The following is a 26333-nucleotide window of genomic DNA, read 5'->3' on the forward strand; positions in this document are numbered from 1 at the left end:
AACTTTGAAGGGTATGCTAAAATCCTACCTTTTCCCTTTCCTTTCCTTTCCTTTCCTTTCCTTTTTTTCCAATTTCATTTTGCTTTATTATACTTACTTACAACTGTACAACATAAACTTGAGTTCATTGTCACCAATAAACTGATACAAAAAAGCCTAACATTTTAACAATAAATTTTCTTCCAAAGTGTCAGACTTCCTGTCTTTTCCATATTTTGTTCTATTGAAACCTATCGCATAAATTTGTCCATTTGTTTAATAATAAAGTACAAATAATTATATCATTCTCTTTTTGTACGAATTATTTACAGAGATTATTCAAAGGGCATTCCAGAAGTTAAATCACAACAAATGTTCTCAAGATATTTCTTGAGAACTCCCCAATCCTTTCTCCTTTTCTTGCTCCCACCAGGGGGAGACAAAAAGATGTCAAGTAACCAAAATATCCCATCTTCTCGCAAGGAATTATCACTATTTTTCAAGTTGTGCTTTCTCAAGCAGCCTCAAGAGGGAGTGCTCCAGTCATGATGGATGCATTTTCCTGCATCAAAAAAACACACCAATATAGTCATTTGCCTTCTTTCTACAGCTCCTTTGTTCACAGTGTTGGATGTTTAAAGCGCTGGATGGAGGAGACCAGGGTTCAAATCCCCCCTCTGGGATTTACATAGTTGTTATGATTTATATGCCACCTTGAGCTCTGGGGAGGATAGAAATGCAGTAATAATGGAAGCGAATAAATAATAAAAGTAAGTGATTAAGAAAACAAACATAAGCAGCATCAGCATATTTTATCATATGTGGTGGAACTGTAAAGTGATAAAGGAATTCTGGGAAGTGATATATAATGAACTGGGGGGGGGGGCTGTTTAAAATAACTTTTGTTAAAAAGCCAGAAGCCTTTTTGTTAGGAATTATAGGTGCAGAGATACCAAAGGAACTAAAAAGACTGTTTGTGTACTCTACAACAGCCACAAGGATGATTCTTGCCCAGAGTTGGAAAGACGACAAGTTACCTACTAGGGCGGACTGGCAGATGAAATTATTGGACTATGCAGAGATGGCAAGATTAACCAGGAAAATCAGAAATCAGGAGAATTAAAATTTCAGCAAGGAATGGAACAAATTTATATTGCATTTGAAAGACCACTGTAAATACTTGAACTCTTTGGCAGGCTTTAAATAACTCTTGCAATGATACAGAGATTTTGGATATAATGGAGGATGGTAAATTAGATGGACTTATAATATACAGGGGTGTTTTTTTTAAAAAAAATAGTTATTTAAAGAACCCATGGAGGGAAGGAGGGAAGTCTTGAGATTCAGAAGAATCATATGCAAATTTTAATAGTTGTAATAATATTATCTGTGTGAATCAATTTGTAAAATCAAATAAAAACTATTTTAAAAAATCTATCTCTCTCGCTCTACGAAGAACAAAAAACCAAAAAAAGCAGCAGCAGTGTAATTGGGTCCTCACAAGTAAATGGAGCCAGTTGCAACACCATGAATATTGTGCTGACAGTTCATGGCACTGGGAGCAGCAATATCCCTCTGGCACGATGACTTCTTTTAGAACATGGCTGCATATAAGATGCCAGCGAAAGCATGAAATCAAATATAGCCAGCAAACGTAGAAAAAACAAGCCACGCCAAAAATTTATTGCAAGTACAGAATTTGAGACTTCTTGGCGCAGATGGAGGACCGTAGGGATTTTCTTGGCCTGGAGTGTCGACAGCCAGGCCCTTAGATCCAGGCAGCATCTCCCTCCCTGGCCTCAGGATGCACAAGGGAAAGAACAAAGAATTCACAAATGTTCTTGTTCTACAGCGAGGCTGGTTTAATGTAATGAAAATACAACTTTTGTTGCAGTTGTAACACGAGAAAAGGCAACACTTCTTGTAGGCCAAGAAAAATGGACGGAGGTTGTGGGAGCAAGTAGAGGACAAACTAGGATGTGTCAGGCAGAGGATGGATGGATTTGGGGTGGGGAAGCTAAGGAAGTGCTCCCCTATTGGGGGATAACAGGTTACATTACGATCTGTCAAAGCAGATCTGTCAATCAAACCAGCCCCACCCACCCCGCCCTGCTCCTCCCAATCAGTGCAGTCCTCCAGAGGATAGGAGATGGCTTCAGGCTGGTGTCACGTCGTAGTTCCTGTAAAGAAAGGAAACAGGGATCAGGGCAAGGAATATGAGAATACACGTTAGGCTCCTCGGGGTGATCTATTTACTGAGTATTCATCCTGATTTACTTGCACAAAGCTTACACAGAGGTTCAGGCACTTTCAAGCAGTACCGTATTTTTTGCTCTATAAGACTCACTTTTTCCCTCCTAAAAAGTAAGGGGAAATGTGTGTGCGTCTTATGGAGCGAATGCAGGTTGCGCAGCTATCCCAGAAGCCAGAACAGCTTTCACTGCGCAGTGATCCCTCTTGTTGTTCTGGCTTCTGAGATTCAGAATATTTTTTTTCTTGTTTTCCTCCTCCAAAAACTAGGTGCATCTTATGGTCTGGTGCATCTTATAGAGTGAAAAATACGGTAATTTCATTGAACATACCTCCTGATTTGTTTACAGGGAGATGAGATGGCATTGGCTATTTAAGGAGCTTTTGTTCTGATCTGTGTGTAGCAATGTTAGATAATGTTGCGCCCAGTGGTTATGGGTGTCCATTGGGACTGGGGGAGCAGAAAGCAGGGAGTCCAACTATAGGTTGCCCCACAGCTAATGACAGGCCAAGCCAACTCATTCTGGAATTAATGGAGACCAAGGGCTTGCCTTTTCTGCAAAATCCACACACAATCTAGATCGATTGTGGATTTCTTTGCGCTTCTTGAGAAACTGCTTTCATTCTGAAAATAAAAGCTTGTTGCAGACTGATTTTTCACTTCCTGTTCATTAAAAAAAACATATGCAGATGGTTCCAGCAACGGGGAGGTGGGTGTGTCGCCCCCCCCCCCGACCAATGACAGTGTTGGTGGACCAGAGTGAACAAGATGACAATCACCAGTTTCTTCTTTTTTCACCTGGGGTATGGGCAGGGAGAAAAGGCTTGGGTAACCTAATGAAGGGGAGAGTTTTCAAATGCATATCAAGTAGCCACAACCACCCTTGTAGATCTAGAATCAATCTAGATAAATATAAGATTAGTGTGTAGGCAGCCCCAAAGTTCCAGTATGCGTTTTGATCCCTACCACAAATAGTGACACCTTAATTACATATACGTAGGCTGCATTCATATTCCAGCATTTGGACTTTCACAAGATGGAATTAATTAGAGATAAGGAAACAGGAATAGGTGGGTGGGAAGGTGTTGCTCACCTTGCCCGCTTCTTCCCTCTGCATCGAGATTTTCCATGTTTCCCACCTGGAAGTGGAGAGAGAACAAACCGTTTTCTGAACTCCTCCTCCTAGAGTAAAGGCCCATTTTCTGAACCCAGCTCTTCAGCCTCCCCTCTCTACCCCCCTCCTAAGATCTACCAGATCCTGTTGCCAGATACAAAAGGCATACTATTAGAATGGGGGCGGGCAGGGCTGGAGAAAGCATAGTGCCTCTAAGCAGCTGTTGAGTGCAGGATTTGCTTTGAGTTTTGCAGATCCCAGTTATCAGTCGTGCACTTATTACTTAGGGCTTGTCCACACTTCAACTTCCCCCACCACTTTCCCCTCGGGAAAACTGCTCTTTACTGCTGAATCAAAGCAAACGTCAGTCAGGTTTTCCGTGGATTGATATTTGCTCCGATTCAGTGGTAAAGAGCAGAATGGGACATGCGGAAAACTGCATGGTCTTGTGCTTTCTAGGCTTGGGACAAGCAAAGTGTGGATGAGCCCTTAATAAGGTCTCAGATGAGGAGAGGAAAGGGGCGATTATGTGAATATCCAGGCACAATTCTACTTCTACTTCTCCACTCTTTTCCCACCCACATTTAGGGAGAGAACTCAAAGCAGCTCCACTCATCCCAGTTGCTCATACTTACAGGTGAGAATGAGAATGCCAAGAATGAAGAGGATAGCAGCAGCTATCAAGCCCCCTTTGCGCAGGGAATAGTAATCTGCAAGGGTATGGAGAAAAGCAGGCATTCAATGCAAACCTGAAGTACACACTAAAGCTGTGTACAAATTAGCAGCTCAAAATACAGCAAGGTTGTTCTTTTTCTCAATTAGGATCAAAGCTGGTGGGGGGCAGGGAGGACCCAAAATATAGTACAACAGCAGTGCTTTGTTTTTTCCCTAGAAAAAGAAGTGCCGGAACTCACCATGAAATCCTCCCTAGTTCTACTGAGTTCCTGTGAGTTCCCCCTGAAAAAGCCATGTGCAACAGTGTACACACTCCTGTTTAATCTGCAGCCAGCACATTTCCGATTCTTTTGGGAAATGGCGTACACACAATGTAAGCCAAAGTAGCAGTGGGAGTGCACTGGGTGTAAACAGGAATGGGTACATCGCCATTCCTTCACTCTGTTTCCAGAGTTGGGAGATGAGTGCTGTTCCTTTAAGTAGCCAGAACTGCACTAGCCACAAACAAGAGGATCAAGGAGATTTGGGAGAACCCCCAAGATTTCCATAAATACAAAAAGAATGTAGGGGTGAGCAAACCCTAAACAGGCCAGTGAAAACTGAGCATGCTCAGCGACCATGGAATGTTGGCTACAGCCATGTACAAACTATTCTTCTAAGGAAATTTCAAAGCACATTCTTTCCCTCAAAGAATTCTGGGCACCATAATTTATCTCTCACAAAGTTGCAGCTCCCAGCAACTCTTTTTTTATATATATATATAAATTTTTATTAAATTTTCTTTTACAAATTATTCAGCACATCCTAATCTCATGTTTCACATTTTTTGTACTTCCACCAGCTCCTCCACCAATCATCCATATTATCTATTCATTACACATTTTCCATTTCTCATACTGCCGGTTAGTGCTCACTTATCAGATTATTTTTTCTTTTACAGTACGTCTTTAACATTCACAAAGCTTCTTTAAAACCCACTAACGTTGTCTGTACATCACATATACTTTTCAGATAGTCCGTGTACTTTCCCCAGTCCTCGATGAATTTGTGATCCTTTTGATATCTAATTTTCGCAGTCATTTTGTCCAGTTCTGCGTAGTCCATAAGTTTCATTCTGCTCCCAGCAACTCTTGACAAACTGGTACCCAGAATTATCTGCGGCTTGGAAATGTACTCGAATGTGTTTCAAAGGTGTACTGTGTACACAACTAGATAATGGAATTTAAGAGAGCTCAAAGGAGAGAGGCACCTCTTCCTATGGTGTACACCCCTGTTTCTTTTGTCCCACTGTCTCCTCTGTTCAGATGAGTTGTGCAAGTTTTCCAAAGGTGAGAAAGTCTGCATTACCTCTTAAAGGATGACAATAGTGGGGTGAGTAAACATCTCAGGAGAAACCAACTTTCATTGAAAGCCCCTTTTAAGTATCTGAAAAAGTATCTATTGTTATGAGTTTGAGGGGGAGGAAGTAGGCTGTCTACCAGATCCTTCTAACTCCTGGATTCAGCAAGTGTTAAAATATAAGCCAGGCTGGCTTCCTGTGCTGGGGTGATCACCTGGGTGATGGGCCATTAAGAGAACAAAAGAAGGGGGCTCTTTGCGAGAAGACAAATGGGTGATATCAGAGATAGTTAGTTAGAAAGTTAGATAGTTAGATAGTTAGAAAGACAAAGCCTGAGTCTGGAGTTGACTTTGCAGTGATGTAACCTCCCTCCAGTTTGTAAAGCAACAAACTGGAGGGAGGATCAGAGGGAAATGTTTCATTTCTGTTTAAATCGAAGGCTGTGGCCATAGGAGAAACAAGACCCTTCCGGGCTGTTAATGCTGTGAACCCTTCCAGTGTAGGCTCAGGTTGTATACATGTGTAAGCAAACCATATATGATAAAGACACCACAGTTTCTGCTGTGCCTCATTCCCAAAAGGAAACACAAGTCCTGGATTAGCACCTGGAACCCCTAGAATCCCCACCGCTCGGAGATGGGGGTGGCATGCAACACAACAGTCTGTTTCCAGCTTGTTGAGACTCACCATAATGGAAAACATTCTCTTGGTAATCTACCTTCCAAACATCTGTTAAAAAAGAAGGAATGTGAGGTAGTTGAGAAATATGCCCAGCTTGCCACTATGAGGAAGGAGAGGTCGTGTCTGATCCTGCTGCTACAGCAGAGGTGGGGAAACTCAGACCTACAGGCTAAATATGCCCCTCCAAGCCCCTCAATCTGGCCCTCTCCTAGGCCACACCCCGCCCCTGCTCTGCACCCCGCATGAGTATTTTTGTCTGCTTCAGATGTGTCCTTGAAATGTGATAATGCCTCTTGCTTGCCTGGTGGAAGGATGGAGAAAAGTGTTTGCAGTGCATGAGGAGATCTCTAGCTTTTGTGTGGCTGGGCTATAGCCTTCTGTACAGAAGTGAGAGTCACACCCGTGACTGCCCACTTTTGCTTCTGGCCCCACCCACTTTTAACTCCAGCCCTGCCCACCCCTGGCCTGCAGTTCCTTGAAGGCATTGGTTTCGTCTTGGCAAAATCCCTGATATTTGCAGAAGTTTGTGTACTTAAAAATTATATTCCTGTAATATGGGGATTAACAGCAGGAGAGCAACAGAGGCTGGCCCTACCATTGGTAGAATGAGGGGACTGCTCAAGCAGCAAATACTGGCAAAGGGCACCTTCCTGAACCACTGGCCATAGCCTTTGGTTGGGGGACAGAACTGTGCATGCCACATAGCCTGTCCTGCACCCTCATAATTATCCTGCTGTCCTCACTTAAAGGACACTATCCTGTTGCCGGTGTTGAATTAAGGTTCATCTTCCAGTCCCTCAACTTCTGTACATGGAACATGGATTTGTCTTTTGCCTTCTACATACCTGCTCTCCTCCTCTGGTCTACAGATGGCTGTTGAGCTTGGGTAACTTCTGGAAAAGAAAACGCAGAAGGAGACAGGTGAGCTGGTTCCATTCTTTTGGATGTGGCAAAGCAAACTCTTTCTGATTGTTCCCTCTCTCTGCCCACCTCCCCTCATGGGTGGTCCATGGTTCTTATGCTCACCTGCACTGCTAGGGGTGATGCCTTTAGTTGTCTCCACTTCAGCTACAGATGTCTCTTCTACTGCATATTAAGAAAAGAGTGTTACATTGGAGCTAGGATGAAATCCCCTTGTAGATAATTTCAGTCTCCTGGCCCTACAACTTTCCTTGCCAGTTCTGATGCTGCTAGCTTCCTCATGAGACCAGTCTGGCAATGGCTCGCTGGGGGTGGGTCACAAAGAAGCAAAAGGCTGATAATGGCCTGGTTTGTTTGATAATGGTGAGTCATTGGCAAAACATAAGACCCTTTGCCCAGCAGCTTTTTGGGGTAAATGGTCACCCTACCCCAAAAGCTATGAATGTCTTATGCCTTTTTCAATGGGCTTGAGAAACAGAGGTTGCCAGGGGCAGGACGGGAATGTTGTTTGAACTGTTGGGAGAATTCTGCCCCATCCGTGGAGAATTGTCAAGCTGGAAGGAACCCGAAGGGCCATCTAGCTCAACCACTTGCAATGCAGGAATCTTTTTGCCCAATGTGCTCGAACCCATGTCCCTGAGATTAAGAGTCATGTGCTCTACCGACTGAAATGTCCCCCCTCTGCTTACGACAAGGGTGGAGAATTTGGGTAGGCCATTTTCACTATTACGTCATGACTTACAACTCTCACACAGGCTGTGGGAATGGTGAGCCTGAACCCACCCTGATCAGTTGTTGGACAACTATATTATTATTATTATTATTATTATTATTATTATTATTATTATTATTATTATTTCTTATTGTTTATATCCTGCCCATCTGGCTGGGTTTCCCCAACCACTCTGGGCGGCTTCCAACAAAACACTAAAATACAATAACCTATTAAACATTAAAAGCTTCCCTAAACAGGGCTGCCTCCAGATGTCTTCTAAAATTTTGGTAGTTATTTTTCTCTTTGACATCTGGTGGGAGGGCATTCCAAAGGGTGGGTGTCACTACCAAGAAGGCCCTCTGCCTGGTTCCCTGTAACTTGGCTTCTTGCAGCGAAGGAACCACCAAAAGGCCCTCGGCACTGGACCTCGGTGTCTGGGCAGAACGATGGAGGTGGAGACACTCCTTCAGGTATACTGAACCAAGGCCGTTTAGGGCCCCAAAGACAGGCCATGCTGGCTGGGGCTGGTGAGAGTTGAAGTCCTGCAACATCTGTAGGAGGGCCACAAGTCCCCCATCCCAGTTGCAACACACAAGCATAAATGTTGTCTAAGGATTTTCCCTTCCTGAAATGCTTCCAGGCAAGTGGTTTGTTGAGCATTCATCCTGATTTCGCTACTGGGAGATTAGACGGTGTTGGGTATTTAGTGAACATTCATTCTGCTTTGTTTCCAGGGAGGTTTTGTGAGCTTGTTTTGTGAGCACCACAGCACAACTAGTAAATTGGAATGGTGTGTGAATGCTTCAGTATAAATCTACCATTATTGCACTACTTTTTTTGCAACAGTGATATGCTGCAGAACACAACCACAGAAAAGAAAAACCCGCTCCGGTCTAGAGGAGCCCTATGTCCCTATGTATTTCCATATATATATGTGTGTGTGTGTGTGTGTGTGTGTGTGTGTATGTATGTATCACACACACACACACATATATATACAGTCATATATATACAGTCATCCTTCATGGCAATAGGGGGGAATTAAACATCCTTTTAAATTTGACAATATTTGCAGGTAGACGTTCTGGTCTTGTCTTATTTATCTTGCACAAATATCCATGGAATTATGGAAGGATTCCAATCCAAGGATGTTCTCAGCCACATACCTCCTAATGATGCATTCTCTTTTTGCTGGAAATTCAGAGGGCTTGCTGTCATACTTTCAGCCTCTGGCTCCTCTGCTATAGAAGACCAGGATATAGAGAAGAAATGTTGGGTTAGAAAGATCTGCAAGTCCTCTCCCTCGAGTGCTATACTGCTACTACCGATTGCAGGTGGCCAGATGTCAACATGGAGGGCAGAACTCCTGTGTCTTTATAAAAGCAAATTGAAGCTGGTGGTTTGTACACACATCCCATTTATGCCTCTAGCCAAAAAAGTTTTGCAGACTTTCATAGTGTTTCATGAACCTTCCAAAAAACCACCGGGCCCATGGCGACAATGGGATGGGCAAATATGGCATTTTTCAGGTTCTCCTGGTGTCTTATTTTCCAAATCTTAAGTTCAGTTCTCCCACATTTCCACAATACCTTGCAATTTGCTTTCTGCATGAATTCCAGGCTTCGGCTATATATTTGGGAACAGCAAGTTTTTCTTACTGTGCTCAGTAAAGGAGGTCAAGTTTCTTATTACTTGCCATCTCCCCACCCTTCCTGCCTTCGGCTCCAATATAAATGTTATGTACTGAGTTGAATAGGATCCAAATTGCAGCAGTCTGATTGGTCCTAGAACAATAGGATTCAGAATGCAGCAGTCTGATTGGTCCTAGAACAATAGGATCCAGAACGCAGCAGTCTGATTGGTCCACAGGAGCCACCCAATCCAACTCCAGGTGGAAGTGAATCCGCAACCTAATTGGTCTACAGGAGAATCCCAGAATTAGCCAATCACGTGGGGCCCATTGTGTAAATAATGTATATAAAGCAGACAGTTCGGGGAAACATCCCCATTCCTCACTACTATGAGCTGAATAAAGAGCATAAAATCCACACTCGACTCCGAGTATATTTCAATAAAGTATTAGCTTAACCCTTGAAATGAACACCTACACTTCCTCCTTATCTATTTATCTATTCTTTTATATGATAGGACTGTAATGGCTGGTAATAAATGTAATAGAAGAAGAAGAAGAAGAAGAAGAAGAAGAAGAAGAAGAAGAAGATCATGGTCTTCCTCAGAAGACTATTTAGTTAAGAGTCTAAAATTATAACACCGCGCCATTGTTGGTTGCATTTATTTATTTTTGTAATAAAATGAAAAGCAGCTTTGGGAGAGGGGAATTTAGAATAGAGAAGGAACATCGGGAGGGAGCCTTTAACCCTTGCCCTGCCTGCTATTTTTCTCTGTTCAAAGTCACACATACTACATTAGCTTTATTTCCCTCCCAGGGGCAGGGGGTTCAAAACTGATACTGCTGACCTTTAACTAATAAAGAATGTGAGTGCTTTTGAAGGGGCAGGCAGATGTTGGCAGCAAAGTGATTTGGCGTTTGTTTGTTTGTTTGGCTGCATTATGAATGCATCACCACGTCTTTTGGGAAGGTCCAGGTATGGCTAGTCGTTTGCAGAACTGTAAAACTTACCTGTCCTATCCTATCAAACCTATCCATTCTTAAGGAAATCAGCCCTGAGTGCTCGCTGGAAGGACAGATCCTGAAGCTGAGGCTCCAGTACTTTGGCCACCTCCTGAGAAGAGAAGACTCCCTGGAAAAGACCCTAATGTTGGGAAAGATTGAGGGCACAAGGAGAAGGGGACGACAGAGGATGAGATGGTTGGACAGTGTTCTCGAAGCTACCAACGTGAGTCTGACCAAACTGCGGGAGGCAGTGGAAGACAGGAGTGCCCAGCGTGCTCTGGTCCATGGGGTCACGAAAAGTCGGACACGACTAAATGACTAAACAAACAAAACTTACCTGTGGAAGGCAAAAAGGATTCAGTTGTGGTTCTATCGCCATCTGCCTCCTGTCCCACAAGTGGGGATGAGGTACCTGAAACCAAAGCCACAAGCTCACATAAATATCCTTCTGAGCATGCAGAGATAGCCTGATGATGTGTCAGCATAGCTAGGGAATCTGGGGCCCCTCCAGATGTTGTTCAATTCCAACTCCCATCATCCACAGTCAGCATGGCCAAAGGTCAGGGATGATGGGAGTTGGAGTCCAACCAACTGGCTGACATCAGTTTAAGCAAAATCTAAAGTCTTAAGGGCCAAGGGCTGTGTTCAACAAAACAAAGACTGGTTTTCAGACTTAAAGTTGCTGATGACCAACCAAAAGGGAAATGCACAAATTTTTGTTTGAAAGTGCATGCTTCTCAGCAAAATCCAAACCCAAGATCCATTTCATTTGCTGGAATGAAAGCAAGAATGCAGTGGGTTGAAGTCCTTTCTGTGCATGAACAGCAAAATCTTTCTTTTGTACATGTTTATCCCAGGCTTTCTGCAAGAAGCTCGCAGAAGTGGTTCTCCCACCCCCTGCAGTCCATTTTATCCTTGCAACAGCCCTGTGAGGTAGACTAAGTGACTGGCCCAATATCATCCAGCAGGTGTCTATGCTGAGATTTTTGTACATGATACTTGGCTGGAAAACTGCGTTGCAAAATCAAGAGAAATGTGAATTTTGAAAGATGGCTGTGTTTTGGGTCCCATATTGCTTCAGAAAATATGAATCAGTTAAGTTTGCCTTTAATTGCAAACTGAATCCAGCTTCTCCCTGCTCCCTAGGCAGAAGCCAGCCACGGTCTGGATCCTCCACGTGTTTTTCGGCAATGTTTTCAAGTCAGCCCATGCAACTGAATATGGCAAGGCATTACTACATCTCTCTGCTTTCCTCACCGCAAACACTTTGCAATAATAATAAATAAAGGCACTTGATTGGTTTCAAAATAGCATAAAGTAACATAAAGTAACAGCTACAAGATAAAACCTAAGAACCAAAACAGGGGTATCCAACATTTTTGGACTACAATCCCCATCAGCCAACATGGCCAGTGGTGGGCACTTGTAATCCCAAATTTCAGATGGGCACCATATTGGTGTGTGAATGTTGAGGAAAGGTAGGAGAAGAAATGTTGTTTAAATATTATCTCTCCTCACTCACGTTTGTGAGTAAGTCGCAGAGCATGTTCCCTTGCACATTGCTGGAAGCTAGCTGATGGATTTGTGAGAATCATTTGAGTTAAGCAATCCAGTCTGGTTTGTCCAGTCTGGATTGTTCCTGGTCAGTTTCCCCTTATGTTTCCCTCTGAAAACAACAATACAACAGTCTTCATTAAAGGTGACAGTAAAGTTTGCTTACATTCAGTTCACAGTATTGTCCTGAAGGCAGGTTTTATCTTGTAGTTACATTTACAGTTGTAGAGAAAAGAAGTCTGAGCTAGGCCTCAGACTTTCCACCTTGTGGCTTACATCCTCTGAAAGGATGAGCCACTTGCTGCTGGCTAAGAGCCAGCAGAAGATGGTAAAAGAGCAAAAGAGAAGCAAAGGAGCAAAACAGCCAAAAGAGGAAGATGGCTGCGTGACTAGCCCTTTTATAGGGTCTGCCAGGGTCACACCCATCTACCTGGTCACACAGGTGTGACAGGAAGTCCTCCTGGCTGGAGCAACATTCTCCTGTGTGTCCATTCTGGGCAAACAGGAAATGTTGTATTTGACTGCTTCAGTTATGTTACACCCCACAATTGGCATTCCCTGAACTTTAATGATTTGTTCTCACATGCCATTTATTTAATAATAATAATAAATAAATTTTTATTTATACCCTGCCCTTCCCAGTTCAGAAAACTGGGCTCAGGGCAGCTAACAACAAATTTAAAACACTTAATTGATGCAACAAAAAACAGCATAAAATACAGTATAAAACATGAATGACAATAAATTCAGAATTCAAAAATCAATTTAGGGGGGGAATCCATCCAATAAACAATAGATGATCACCAGGGCTAGCTGGCTAAATGAGTCCTATTTGGGCCAGCGAGGAGACCAGGAGAGAATTAGCTGTGGGATCCAGAGCTGGTAATCTTCATAAAAAGGGGAGGGGGAGGGAAGATTAGCTTTTGTTCTCCCTCACCCTGGATTACAGAACTCGAAAACCGCCAGGAGCACCGTCTGAGGAGGTCCTTCCAGAAGGATCAGTGCCTACTTCAAGGCCCAAACCTAGCTTGGAGCACCTTTATTGACACATTCAGATAATGGGAGCTAAGCTTAGAGGAAGTTGTCGCTCTTGGCAGTTCCCTTAAGCAGCTTGTTGCAATTTGCAGCGACTGAAAGCGCCCAAGCAGCTGGAGGGTCTGTTGCTCTGCCTCCGCAGCACATGCAGGAAGGGATGACTGGGCTGAGAAACAGTCGCCATGGCATTTCTGGATTCTCGGAAATGCCGGCATATGTTTTGCCTTATTTGAGGATAATTATTTTTAATTGGCAGGGGAAAATATTTCACAACAGTATTTCTTTGCTACGTTTGCCCAAATGTCCCAGTCATTTGTCTCCAAAAGATAGGGGTGGCACTAATGTTGAAATCTGCCAGTTGATGGGCAAAGTGGGAAAGGATGGCTTCCATATTCTAGGAGGCACTTGTGTCTCCAGACCAGGGGTAGGCAATGGGGTGCTCTGAAGGTGCTGTTCGACGTCAGTTCCCACAAGCCCCAACCAATGTAGGCAATGGGCAGAAATGATGGATTTGCTAAACCATAACTCCAGATGACTTGTGCATTTCTGCTAGGACAGCCTTCCCCAATCTGATGCCCTCCATATAATGTTGGACCACAGCTCCCTTCTTCTCTGGCCATACTAGTTGGGGATGGTGGGAACTGTAGTTCAAAACACCTAGAGGACACTAGGTGCTAAGGTGGAAAGGCTGCAGCTCATAGAGAACTTTGGGGGTGTAAACTCATAACTGGATAATGTCATGGAGGCAGAAGTTTGAAGGCACACCTGAACTAACACACTGAAGAGGGAGAATCTTACCTTGAGCATCTACAGGACCACTGAGGCTCACACAGACAAGCAGCAGAAAGACAAAGAGCTGGAAAAGACAGACACAAATTCAGCCATCGTGACCCTAGTTCAGATTTTGCCCCATAGCATCAACACTGAATGCTCTGAGTAGCAACTGCTTCTCCACTGTGTGAACCAAAACAGGACAAAGTCACAGCTGGAACTGAGGCACAGATCCCTCAGCCAACGAAACGCTGAATCAATTACCCTTACAGAAGCCAAGGAAACCATACCAGTGTTTGAGAGGCATGTGTCTGGGCACGTGCGTTCATTGCTCTTGTGGTGAGGCTTGATTGATGGACTGTAGAAGATTCAGTGCTGCTGCTGCTGCTGCTGCTGCTGCTGCTGCTGCTGCTGCTGCTACTACTACTATGCATTTAGCATTCCAATGAACCAGGATCTAATTCTATAAAAAGCACACAGCCTTCTCTAGATCTATTGCCATTTATTTTCATTATTTTCACGGATGGCCATAGCTTCTTTACACCATAGAATCAGACTCAGGGTTCTGTCATTTCCCCAGCTTAAAATCAACTCCCACGTTATTTTTCATACAACAGAGATAATTACAGTGGTACGTCGGGTTAAGTACTTAATTTGTTCCAGAGGTCCGTACTTAACCTGAAACTGTTCTTAACCTGAAGCACCACTTTAGCTAACGGGGCCTCCTGCTGCTGCTGCGCCACCGGAGCACCATTTCTGTTCTCATCCTGAAGCAAAGTTCTTAACCCGAGGTACTATTTCTGGGTTAGCGGAGTCTGTAACCTGAAGCGTATGTAACCTGAAGTGTATGTAACCCGAGGTACCACTGTATAGCAACCAACCTGGGGGGGAAATGATACAACCCTGAGTGCTGCAGTGGCTTAATAGGCAACTAATGCTGTGTACTCTCTATTCCCATAAAATGCCTTTGGAAGATGTACTTTCCTTCAAAGAGTTTTGAGCACTGTAGTTGACCGTAGTCACAGAGTTGCAACTCCCAGCACCCCTTAGCAAACTACAGTGGCCAGAAATCTTTGAGGGAAAGAAGGTGCTTCAAACAGGCTTTAAAGAGAGAGTGTGTACACATTCATAATTTGACATTAGAATTGTCCCCACTAAGTTTCAGGCAGCAAGTTAGAACTGTTTTATTTCAAGAGGTTTTTGCACTATGAGTGCTGTTCTGATGCTTTCTCCTCCAAAGCTTCTAATTTACGTTTTGAAGTTTGTAGATCTTACATTTTTATTCTGTATAACCTGCTTTGAGACCCAGATGAAGTGAAAAGCAGAGTATATGTTTCTTTAAACAAATAAATGCCATCTTGTGCGTGTTTAAAACTGATTTATTGTTATTTCTTTCCTCTGCTAATTTATACAGCACTTCATATTTCAAAGATACAGTGGTACCTCAGGTTACATACGCTTCAGGTTACATATGCTTCAGGATACAGACTCCGCTAACCCAGAAATAGTGCTTCAGGTTAAGAACTTTGCTTCAGGATGAGAACAGAAATCGTGCTCCGGTGGCACGGCGGCACCTGAAGTGGTGCTTCAGGTTAAGAACAGTTTCAGGTTAAGAACCGACCTCCAGAACGAATTAAATACTTAACCCGAGCTACCACTGTAATCGCTAAGCGGTTCACAAACGCCCACAAATATAAACGTCCATTACAAAAGATACAGTTTTTTAAAAAAATAAAAAACCTCATATTTTAGACCAGCACTGATAACAATTAGATACATCAATATAAACGTTAGCAACTTTAGCAATATAAACTTTAACATACGGGCCATGATAACGGCAATTTAGATCTCCCAGTAAAACAGCCACAGAGTATAGGGGAAATGTATTCTCCTGTAACAGCATAAACAAATTCAATTATCTCTCCCTCCTGCCCAGTTTTTAAGATTTCACTGCAGCAGCACCAAATACAAATGAAATGTCCTGACCCAATTATTGAAAATAATTGATAAAAAGGCCTCAGGGAATAAAACAACAACACAAACACCACACCCAGAGAGAGAAAGAACCCTACATGTTGTCCGCCACTGTTTTAGATTCAGAAGCTCTGCTGAGGTTTTGAGGCCTCTCAACATCCCGTCTGTGGAGCTGGAAATATACAGGCATTTCCCCTCGGTGGAAGGCACCGTTTTTTCACTCCAACTGCCGAAGACCTTGTGGCTTGTGCTCAAACTGCTCCAAAGGATGTGAGAGCCATGATGCAGCCGTCTGAGGAGGTAGCTCTGAGCTGTCAGCCCCGCCAACGTCCTACAGAGGAGCCTATTGGGAGTTTACCAAAAACCTAGTTGGAGGGGGGCTCTCACTCCATCTGCCTCCCAAGCCTGGCTTGGGCTGTTTGTTTTTGAAGCCTCTCCTCCTGGATCCTTTCCAATCCACTGTAGTCCCAACATCACCGAAACGGACAACCTTTCAGCTTTGTCTTGGGGAAGCCTAATTCTTTTTTTGTTTGCTTGTTTCTCTCCGGCAGTCACGCACGCACACATGCCAAAACTCCAAAAGTCTGATGCTTTCCGGCCGGTCTCAAACTTCTGCTTCTGAGAACCACGGCTTTGAAAGCCGGACATCCCTGGCCACACAGGCAGGCAGCTTGCTAACTATATAAGGCAAAGTCTGTACAGCAAAGAAGTTTTTTTCCCCCTAAAAAATAAACCCTTCCTGAGATGCAAACAAGGATGGAGTGAAAAAGGCAAACTAGTGAAAACTAGGAAAAGGTGTCTGCTTGCCTGTCTGGATTCTGGACTATATATCCCAAGCCTTTCGCTGACCGCTGAGACCATCTCCCTTCCTCCCAACTCTGGTTTTTTTTGCCATGTGGCTTTCATTTCCCCTGAGCCAGAGGGTCTGGTTCTTCTGGCAACTCCAACACCCCAAAGGGTTAACTCCCTGGTAGGAAAAAAAATTTCTGGCCGGCAAATTGTTCCAGAGACAGGATGCAGGGGGAGAGAAGGTTCTTATGACAAAAAAGGGAGAGCTGGGTGGTCTATGCTGGAGAGTTTGGGGGGCGGGGAATCACTCACCTTCATGGCGGATGCTACAGTCCACCAGGCGTTCCGTTTGCCGGGCATCTGCAAGCGAGCAAAAGGCCCCAATAGTCATTTCCTCCCCTTGCCACTTCCTGGCCCTGGGGAGCGGTGTGAGTCATGGGCACGTGTTCCTACATTTCTGAGTGTGTGGGTATATATACGTCGAGTCCATCGGCGTGTGTGTGTGTGTTTCAAACTTTGATGGCGCACTCCCTTAGAAGTAACAGGCTCCTCTGTAAAATGACGACACGGTAACCAAACCCAGAGCAGCAAATGAGGAACGAAAGAAACCACAACCCAGACTTTTATTTTTATTTTTTTGTTCTGCACGGCTAGGAGAGCGGTGAGACAAAGGCCGTGGCTCCTTCACGGACATTAATTCACATAATTTGCCCAGAATATTGTGCCAACTTGGAGGGGCAGAACGTTTCAAAAAGGAACTTGAGAACACTGAGAACAGTTAGCCTGGCAGAGACATTCTTAGGTTCTCTTTTTTGAAATGGGCGTTGGACACTCATGGCAGGAAAAGTATAGAAAAGGTAACAAAGGTCCCAGGTTTGGTCCCCGGCAACTTCTGGCAGAGCTGGGACAGGAGAGGCCCATGGCTTAAATCCTCTGTCAGTCAATGAAAGCAACACCGAGCAAGTTATGTATTGCTATGAGTTTGTAGGTGCAAGACTCCCTAAATTCCTGATCAAGCTAGGGTTAGAATTTAACTCAGGTCTGTTTGTTAAAACTGTGTGTCGGACTCATGTTAGAATCTAATCAAGATGCGCAGACCCTCCAAGTGTCCCTGTTTTCCAGGGACAGTCCTGGACTTACAGAAGCCGTCCCGGTTTCTGATTTTATCCTGGAATGTCCCACTTAGGAGGTCCCTATTTTCATTGGAGAAATGTTGGAGGGTAAGCAGTTATGCAACCCCTGAACCAAGAAGATAATAACTATACAGTACAACCTTTAGAAGACATCTGAAGGCAGTCCTGTATAGGGAAGATTTTAAATGTTTAATGTTTTATTATGTTTTTATATTTTTCTGTGTATAAGACGCCCCCATGTATAAGACGCCCCCTATTTTCTGAGCCCAAAATTAAGAAATAATTACCGTAATTGCTACATTCTGTGTATAAGACGACCCCCAATTTTAAACTTAAGAAATGTGGGGGAAATATAGTCTTATACACAGAAAAATACAGTATGTTGGAAGCTGCCAAGATTGGCTGGGGCAACCCAGTCAGATGGATGAGCTATTATTATTATTATTATTATTATTATTATTATTATTATTATTATTTAAAAGGTAAAAGTAACCCTTGACCGTTAAGTCCAGTTGCGGACAACTCTGGGGTTGTGGCACTCATCTTGCTTTACTGGCCGAGGGAGCCAGCGTTTATCCATAGGCAGCTTCTGGGTCATGTGGCCAGCATGACTAAGTCGCTTCTGGCAAAACCAGAGCAGTGCACGGAGATGCCATTTACCTTCCCGCCGGAGTGGTACCTATTTATCTACTTGCACTTTGATGTGCTTTCGAACTGCTAGGTTGGCAGGAGCAGGGACCGAGCAACGGGAGCTCATCCCGTCGTGGGGATTCGAACCACCAACCTTCTGATCGGCAAGTCCTAGGCTCTGTGGTTTAGACTACAGCACCACCAGTATCCCTGTTATTATTAAATAGGACATCCCTATTTTCACTGGAGAAATGTTGGAGGGTATGGACCCATGTATATTAAGCTGTGCATCAGACACCTCTTTAATCCTAGGGAATCATCATGTTTTAATAGCTAATTAGGTAAAGGTAAAGGTACCCCTGCCCGTTCGGGCCAGTCTTGCCAGACTCTAGGGTTGTGCGCTCATCTCACTCTATAGGCCGGGAGCCAGCGCTGTCCGCAGACACTTCCGGGTCACGTGGCCAGCGTGACAAGTTACATCTGGCGAGCCAGCGCAGCACACGGAATGCCGTTTACCTTCCCGCTGGTAAGCGGTCCCTATTTATCTACTTGCACCCGGAGGTGCTTTCGAACTGCTAGGTTGGCAGGTGCTGGGACCAAACGACGGGAGCGCACCCCGCCGCGGGGATTCGAACCGCCGACCATGCAATCGGCAAGTCCTAGGCGCCGAGGTTTTACCCACAGCGCCACCTGCGTCCCTCACAGCGCCATCCGCGTCCCTAATAGCTAATTAAGTCAGGCTAATTTCCTTTTGAAGCGATTGCCTGGGGATGAGCCGTTAGGACAACACAAAGGATCAAGGGCAAATCTTATCTGCAAAGGAGTGGGCTCCCTCAACTGAGAGTTGGCTTAAAAGACATTGCAAGTGTTTTAGTTTAGATTTTTAGGATTGCAGTTAGGAGTTTGCAACAGAGTTAATAAGCAGAGTGTTGCAGAGAGCAATGTTTGAGAGCAACAGCCGAGGTCTGCTTAAGACCATGGCTGCTGTGGCAATGGGAGAAGCCAGAACCTCTTGAGGTGTTCATGCTGTGAACCCTGCCATCATAGGCTCAAGTTGTTGTTGTTGTTTAGTCGTTTAGTCGTGTCCGACTCTTCGTGACCCCATGTACCAGAGCATGCCAGGCACTCCTGTCTTCCACTGGCTCCCGCAGTTTGGTCAAACTCACGCTGGTAGCTTCGAGAACACTGTCCAGCCATCTCGTCCTCTGTCATCCCCTTCTCCTTGTGCCCTCAACCTTTCCCAACATCAGGGTCTTTTCCAGGGAGTCTTCTCTTCTCATGAGGTGGCCAAAGTATTGGAGCCTCAGCTTCAGGATCTGTCCTTCCAGTGAGCACTCAAGGCTGATTTCCTTAAGAATGGATAGGTTTGATCTTCTTTCAGTCCATGGGACTCTCAAGAGTCTCCTCCAGCACCATAATTCAAAAGCATCAATTCTTCGGCGATCAGCCTTCTTTATGGTCCAGCTCACACTTCCATACATCACTACTGGGAAAACCATAGCTTTAACTCTACAGGTTGTAGAAATGTGTAAATAAACCATATATCATAAAGATACTGCAGTCTCTGCTGTGGCTCATTTCCCAAAATCTCGCTGCAGGTGTATTTGACAGAGGCAGCCCTCAGTTCGGCAGCTAGCTGACACAGCACAGGCCCAGGCAACCTTCTGGTAGGCTGCCCCAATCCGACACCGCGCAGTGACCTTCCCCAGGCCGCTCCAGTCCATGAGATCCGTGCGGCGTCTCCCAAGGAGCAGGAGGCGGAAGACAACAAAGGTAGGAGGGGGAGGGGCATGCGAGCAGGTTGCAGTGGGGAGCAAGCAGGTGGGAGAGGAAGGGATTGGCAGCAAGGGGGGTGCGAGTGACAGGGTCAGCAATTGATTGCAGGGTCCAGGCCGCCCTCAAGAGCAGATGGGGTTAGAAGTTCCCTTGAAAACGAAGCAGTGGAGTCTGATGTCCTGTTGCCACTGCAATTGTGAGCTGGGTTGGCATTTGAGCACAGAATGGGAAAGGGCGCCATCTCGTGGGCAAAATAGCCCCCGGATTTATTTGCATCTGTGTGTCATCTATATACAGTATGTTGCAAACTGCCTTGGCAGAGTGTGTGTGCGTGTGCATGGGTGCAGCCAGGATTTTGTGGGAGGGGGCAGGCCTTTTGTTTGGAGGTTAGCTATGTATTCTTCGGTTAGCTATGTATTCTTATTCATTATTGGGGGCACCTTTCTGCCTCCCCCCCGCTACGCCCGTGTATGTGTGTTGCTGTTATATAGCTAAATGTGTGGGATACTAGTCTGCTAAATAACTAAATATAAATGAGGCACAGCATGTAGCGGCAGCTTTAAAAACAGGAAAGCAGGGCTGGGGTACCTGTTGCCCTCTCGTTGTTGCTGAGCCCCTAACTCCCTCCCAGCAACCTCACCCAGCAAAGCCAATAACCAGGGGTGATGGGAATTGTAGTCTAGCAACGCTTTTTCGGGCCACAATCCCGCCCTCCCTGCAATAAAGACTCCGGCCCCCCATGAATCTGGTGTTGGCTGAAAAGAAGTAACCCAATAAACAAAGCTGTAAAGGGGGGGGGGAGAGAGGCATAGATGCTCCTGCCCGAGGCTAGGAAAGAAGCGTGGGGGCGGAGGAGAGCAAAACAGGACATCTCAAATTTCCAGGCAGCGCCACGTGCTCCTCCGGGGCGACTGAAAGGCGAGGAGAAAGATCTCAACCTCCGGCGCCCGTGCAGGTCGCCAAAGGGGTTGCACTGTTCCAGGACTTTAAACAAGGGAATGTGGAAGCTGCATCACCGCAGCGCTCCCCCTTAGCTGCGCGGGGAGCTCCAATGGCGCAGAAGAACTTTGCACGTATTGCTCCTCCTAGTCCCGGGACTTCCAGAGGAGGAGATCCACCCATCACCCGCTCTCCCAGTTCTGGGCTTCCTGGTTGTCCCGGAGAAGGATCCTCTGCGGTGGGATTTCGGGCGAGGAGACGACGGTCGAAAAAGGTCGGCGGGGGTGCCTTTTGCTCCAAGAAATCGGCACTCGCCCAGGTTGGTGCGTCTTGGCTGGGGAATCTTTTGGGATAGGATCCAAACCAGGGTTTCCAGCTGTTTTTGGACTACAACTCCCATCATCCGTAGCTAGCAGGACCAGTGGATGATGGGAATTGTAGTCCAAAAACAGGTGGCGAACCAAGTTTAGGAAGCCCTGATCCAATCGACAACTACCCCCAAAGGATCATTGGAATTGTAGTTTGTGAGGGGTGCTGAGAGCTGTGAGGAAGAGAGTACTATTCTCTTCACACTCTGGGAATGGTAGCTGGGCAGGGGAGTGGAGATGGGGACTGGGGTCTCCTCACAATTCTCAGGACCTGCCACAAACTACGGTGCCCAGGAATCTTAGAGGGAAGCCGGGAATGTTTAAAGTGGTATTTTAAAGTGTATAGTGCACAAGGGGCCAGAGAAAGAAATGACTTGTGCACTATCTTCCAGCCTGCCTTGAAACGGAGAAATGGACCCTCTTGGCAACTGGACTGATTTGAAAGTCTCTTGATGATGCAAATGGAAGGGAAACCTGGGCGCTCCAGATATTGCTGGAGTCCAATTCCCATCAACCCCAGACAGTGCAGACAATGGTCAGGAATTATGGGAGCACTCGCAGTGTTTCTCAACCTGTGGGTCCCCAGATGTTGTTGGACTACAACTCCCATCATTCCTAGCCAGCATGACCAGTGGTCAGGCATGATGGGAGTTGTAGTCCAACAACATCTGGGGACCCACAGGTTGATCACCGAAAAGGCCACTGAAATTGGAGATGCCAAGGTCTGCCACTGATCACAGGCTCCCCTTTCCTCCCTAAATTGTTTCAGGTTTCATCTGGAGGTTCTGCTACTGTGCCCTGTTTCAAAATTTGCTTGCACTTTACGCGCACAAACCCATTATCTAGCAACCAATGAGCAAGGGATGAAGCTAGATACAGTGGTACCTCTGGTTACGTACTTAATTCGTTCCGGAGGTCCGTTCTTAACCTGAAACTGTTCTTAACCTGAAGCACCACTTTAGCTAATGGGACCTCCTGCTGCTGCCACGCCACCGGAGCACGATTTTTGTTCTCATCCTGAAGCAAAGTTCTTAACCTGAGGTACTATTTCTGGGTTAGCGGAGTCTGTAACCTGAAGCGTATGTAACCTGAAGCGTGTGTAACCCGAGGTACCACTGTACCTGCCACATAGAGGATGAAGCAAGCTTGTTTTCTCCTGCTCTGGAGGGTAGGAATATCTTTCTGACAGTAAGAGCTTTTGACAGTGGAATGGTCTCCCTCAGAAGACTGTGGCCTCTCCTTCCTTGGAGGTTTTTAAGCAGAGGTTGGATGGCCATCTGTCATGGATGCTTTAGAGAGCCAGTGTGGTGTAGTGGTTAAGAGCAGTAGTCTCGTAATCTGGTGAACTGGGTTTGATTCCCTGCTCCTCCACATGCAGCTGCTGGGTGACCTTGGGCTAGGCACACTTCTTTGAAGTCTCTCAGCCCCACTCACCTCACAGGGTGTCTGTTGTGGGGGAGGAAGGGAACAGAGAATGTTAGCCGCTTTGAGACTCCTTCGGGTAGTGATAAAGCGGGATATCAAATCCAAACTCTTCTTCTTCTTAGCTGAGATTTCTTCATTGCAGGGGGTTGGACTAGATGACTCTCAGGATCCCTTCCAATTCTACAATTATATTATTTAGAATTCTATATAAACACTGTGCAGGCTGATTAGAATGAAGGCTCCCTGATGTGTAACCTCTCCACAAACAAGTCAGAACAAATGCCCAATACGAACCAGGAATTGTATAATTTCTGTGTGAGCTTCGTGCAAGGAAATCAGGATGAATGCACAAGAAACAAAGCCCCATAGCACATGAATTTGAGTGGACTAGCCATTTTCCCCATGCTGTTTTCCCACTAAAAATCTCTCCCCCTTTTGAAGGTATGGGTTCTTTTGCAGCAGATAGTGTTTGGAAGAGGGGGGAGCCCACAGTGGTGTGTGTTGATTGTTCACAGGAAAACAGTGGGGGGGGGTGATCCAGATTGGGTGCTTTTGCTATTGGAAGACACATGACAACTTCATAAGCACTTTAGTTAAAAGCACATTTAATAATACGATGGTGTTTAAGGCACCTCGTTGTGTTCTTATAAGGTTTTGAGTAACTCCCAACTTTTTTGGAGTTGTTCTGCCCTCTGGTGGCTAAAAGCCAGAACAAATCTTTATTACAGCAAGGAAGACACTCCCCTCCTCCCCGAATCTGATCCCTGTTTCTGGACTCCTCTGGGGAGGGGTGGTGAAATATACTCAGAGTCGCAAGGTGATTTCATGCTCTTTATTCAGCTCATAGTGGTGAGGAGGAATGAATGAAAGTCCCCTCAAAGTATCTGCTTTATATACATTATTTACACAATGGGCTGCACATGATTGGCTAATTCCGGAATTCTACTGTAAGCCAATCAGGTTGTGGATTCACTTCTATCTGGAGCATGATTGGGTGGTTCCTGCCAACCAATCATACTGCTGCATTGTTCTAGGACCAATCAGACTGCTGCATTCTGAATCCTATTGTTCTAGGACCAATCAGACTGCTGCCTTTTGGGTCCTATTGTTCTAGGACCAATCAGACTGCTGCAGTTTGGATCCTATTCAACTCAGTACATAACAGGTGGCCCATCCCATTTCTCCACCTGAGGTGAAACACTTGCACTTCCACCACCTGAGGCGGGGGCTTCACCCTACCTAATCAGTGGGCCGGCTCTGGGGAGTATAAATGCATTACGAGGGCACCTTTGATTGCTCCCCTTCCCTGATGCAGCAGAAGTTTCTGCAGCCCTTTCTGTATCAGCACCAGAGATCAGCAAGCCGCTGGGGCAGGAAGCATTTGGGGACACAGCAGGGGTGAAGACCTCAGGCCCAGGAGGTAGATGTGGCCCTCCAGGCCCCACTACCTGGCCCTCAGGATGCTCCCCAAGCCATACCCCTCACTGGCCCTGCTTAGGCCACTCCTTGAGTGTTTTTGCCTGGCTGGAATGTACCCCATGCTTTTTGCTTGCCTGGATAGAAGGCAGAGAGCTGTGTGTGTGTGTACAGAAAGTTGCCTACTGTACAAAGGTGACATTTTAATCTGTTGCTCTGCCCACTCTTGCCTCTGCCCTCCCCTTTGCTGAATGGTCCCAGGACAGGTTTCGAAAAAATGAAATGAAAATATGGTTCAAGGAAAACAGAAAGAACGGGCGTAGCCCATGTGAGAATAACCAAACAGCAGCACAGAACTGCAGTGTGCAGCAATGCACAGCAATGGGTAAATGCACTAAAAATGCATTGAGCGCAGGATTAACAGAAAGATGTATAAAAACCCAGCAAGCAAATCAGAATGAATTTGTCTGGATGAATGAATGCTCACTGAACAGGTCATCTGGCGACGCCCTATGTGTGGCATCATTTATTTTTTTTAATGCAAAAGTCTCCCACAAGAATCTGCCCATTTTTTCTTGCTTCTCCTTAAGCCTGGAACGTCTTCCCAGAAAGGACACAGAGAGTCCTGCCTGTTTTCCTTCTTCCAAAACTCAGCTGAGCCGAAAAGGGGACGCTATGTGCTTAGGGTGGCCAATTATGAGGATTTGAATCACCAGCCGCAAGGACAGAAGAGAGTGCCCATTTGCATAATATCTGCACGTGGTAATTTACATGCAAATATTTAAATTTAAGAAACAATGGCTGTGCTTTCAGGAGAAGCAGAGTGCATCTCGCCATAGCAAGTGGGGGGCACCAGGGGACGTTTGCACCTGCCTCTTTGGTCTATTGACCAGGATGGGAAACTTCAAAGACCCTTCTGCTCCCCTTTGGGTGGTTCCTTATTTTTAAACTAGTCTTGGGCTCGGCAGCCCTCAAAGGGAGGAGATCTTCAAGCAAAGGACTGCCTCTAACAGCCCTCCAAAACGTTGCGAGAATGTCTAGTAGGATTAGTGTTGGTTTCAGCTGAACATAAAATTGGGGAAAGTTTGGGTCATAGTGATTTGGCTGAGGGCTTTGCTTCCAAGAAGGCTCGAAAAAGTTCATTTCATTAAATAGGGAACTAGAGAATTTACAGTGGTACCTCGGGTTAAGTACTTAATTCGTTCCGGAGGTCCGTTCTTAACCTGAAGCACCACTTTAGCTAATGGGGCCTCCCGCTGCCGCCATGCCAACGGAGCACGATTTCTGTTCTCATCCTGAAGCAAAGTTCTTAACCCAAGGTACTATTTCTGGGTTAGCGGAGTCTGTAACCTGAAGCATCTGTAACCTGAAGCGTATGTAACCTGAAGCGTATGCAACCTGAGGTACCACTGTACTCGTATAGGATTAATCACTATGGCAATTTTATCAGTGAACTGGTTATCACCAACTCACCATATGCTCCTCCTACTAATACGATTTTTAAAGAGGTTTGGTTTGGGGGGGGGCTGTTTCTGTTTACGTACGAGTACCACATGTGAAGGTCACAGCTTGCTTCTTCTCGTGACCTGCATTCATGTATTTAGAGTGCATTGAGTGATATTCTCCACCACGGTTGTAATAAAAAATTGACCCTGATGGAACGTATTGTAATACAATCAGCCTTACTTTCATTTTAACTTCCTGTATAGAAATAAGTGAAATGTTATGCTTGACTTATTTTCGTACCTTTAAAGGGGATCCAAATGACATTGCCCATGGTCCCCCAAACCAGAGGGGGCCCCCACTGCCCCATAGCTCCCCACTTGAGAACAAGATAAAAGATGCTGGATGAGGCTGATGGGAGTTGTGGTCCAGAACAGCTGGAGGGCACCAGTGTGGGGAAAGGGAGCCTAGTCAACCAGATTACTCAGGTCTAATAAAGCTAATTCAAAAAGGAGGCAAATTCTGTTTGGCCTCAGGGTCATCCTGTAGCCAAATCTGATTGGCTAGGTAATGACCTGCTGGTTCACTACAGGCTGATGGGGAGGATGGGGTTGCTAGGGTGAGAGGCAGTGGCATTTGGAGGGGTCTGGGAAAGTCCCCTTTGCACAATGTGAGCTTGCAAAACTTGGACACCTGCGATGGCATTAGGGTAGAATTACGTGGTGCTTTTTTGCATGTGATGATCCTCACCGGTACAGAAGACCATCGTT

The 26333-nt window shown here is 45.4% G+C and overlaps 2 protein-coding genes across 2 annotated transcripts in view; both read right to left on the reverse strand.

Moving 5' to 3' along the window:
- Positions 1 to 26333, reverse strand: part of LOC310769052 (membrane-spanning 4-domains subfamily A member 4A-like) — a 639318-nt gene that overhangs the window by 41900 nt on the left and 571085 nt on the right. The gene's annotated exons all lie outside the window — the stretch shown is intronic.
- LOC310769131 (uncharacterized protein) lies at positions 1818 to 16983 on the reverse strand. Its single transcript, XM_083628253.1, has 10 exons — positions 16746 to 16983; positions 13698 to 13755; positions 10648 to 10722; positions 8842 to 8916; positions 7066 to 7125; positions 6885 to 6965; positions 6046 to 6087; positions 3980 to 4054; positions 3324 to 3369; positions 1818 to 2159 (listed from the first exon to the last, which is right to left on the reverse strand). The coding sequence occupies exons 1-10, from the start codon at positions 16791 to 16793 to the stop codon at positions 2135 to 2137; spliced, it is 585 nt and encodes a 194-aa protein (XP_083484379.1). The 5' UTR covers positions 16794 to 16983; the 3' UTR covers positions 1818 to 2134.

The sequence above is a fragment of the Podarcis filfolensis genome (assembly GCF_964270895.1).
Source record: "Podarcis filfolensis genome assembly, chromosome: 8".
Classification (NCBI taxonomy): Eukaryota; Metazoa; Chordata; class Lepidosauria; order Squamata; family Lacertidae; genus Podarcis; species Podarcis filfolensis.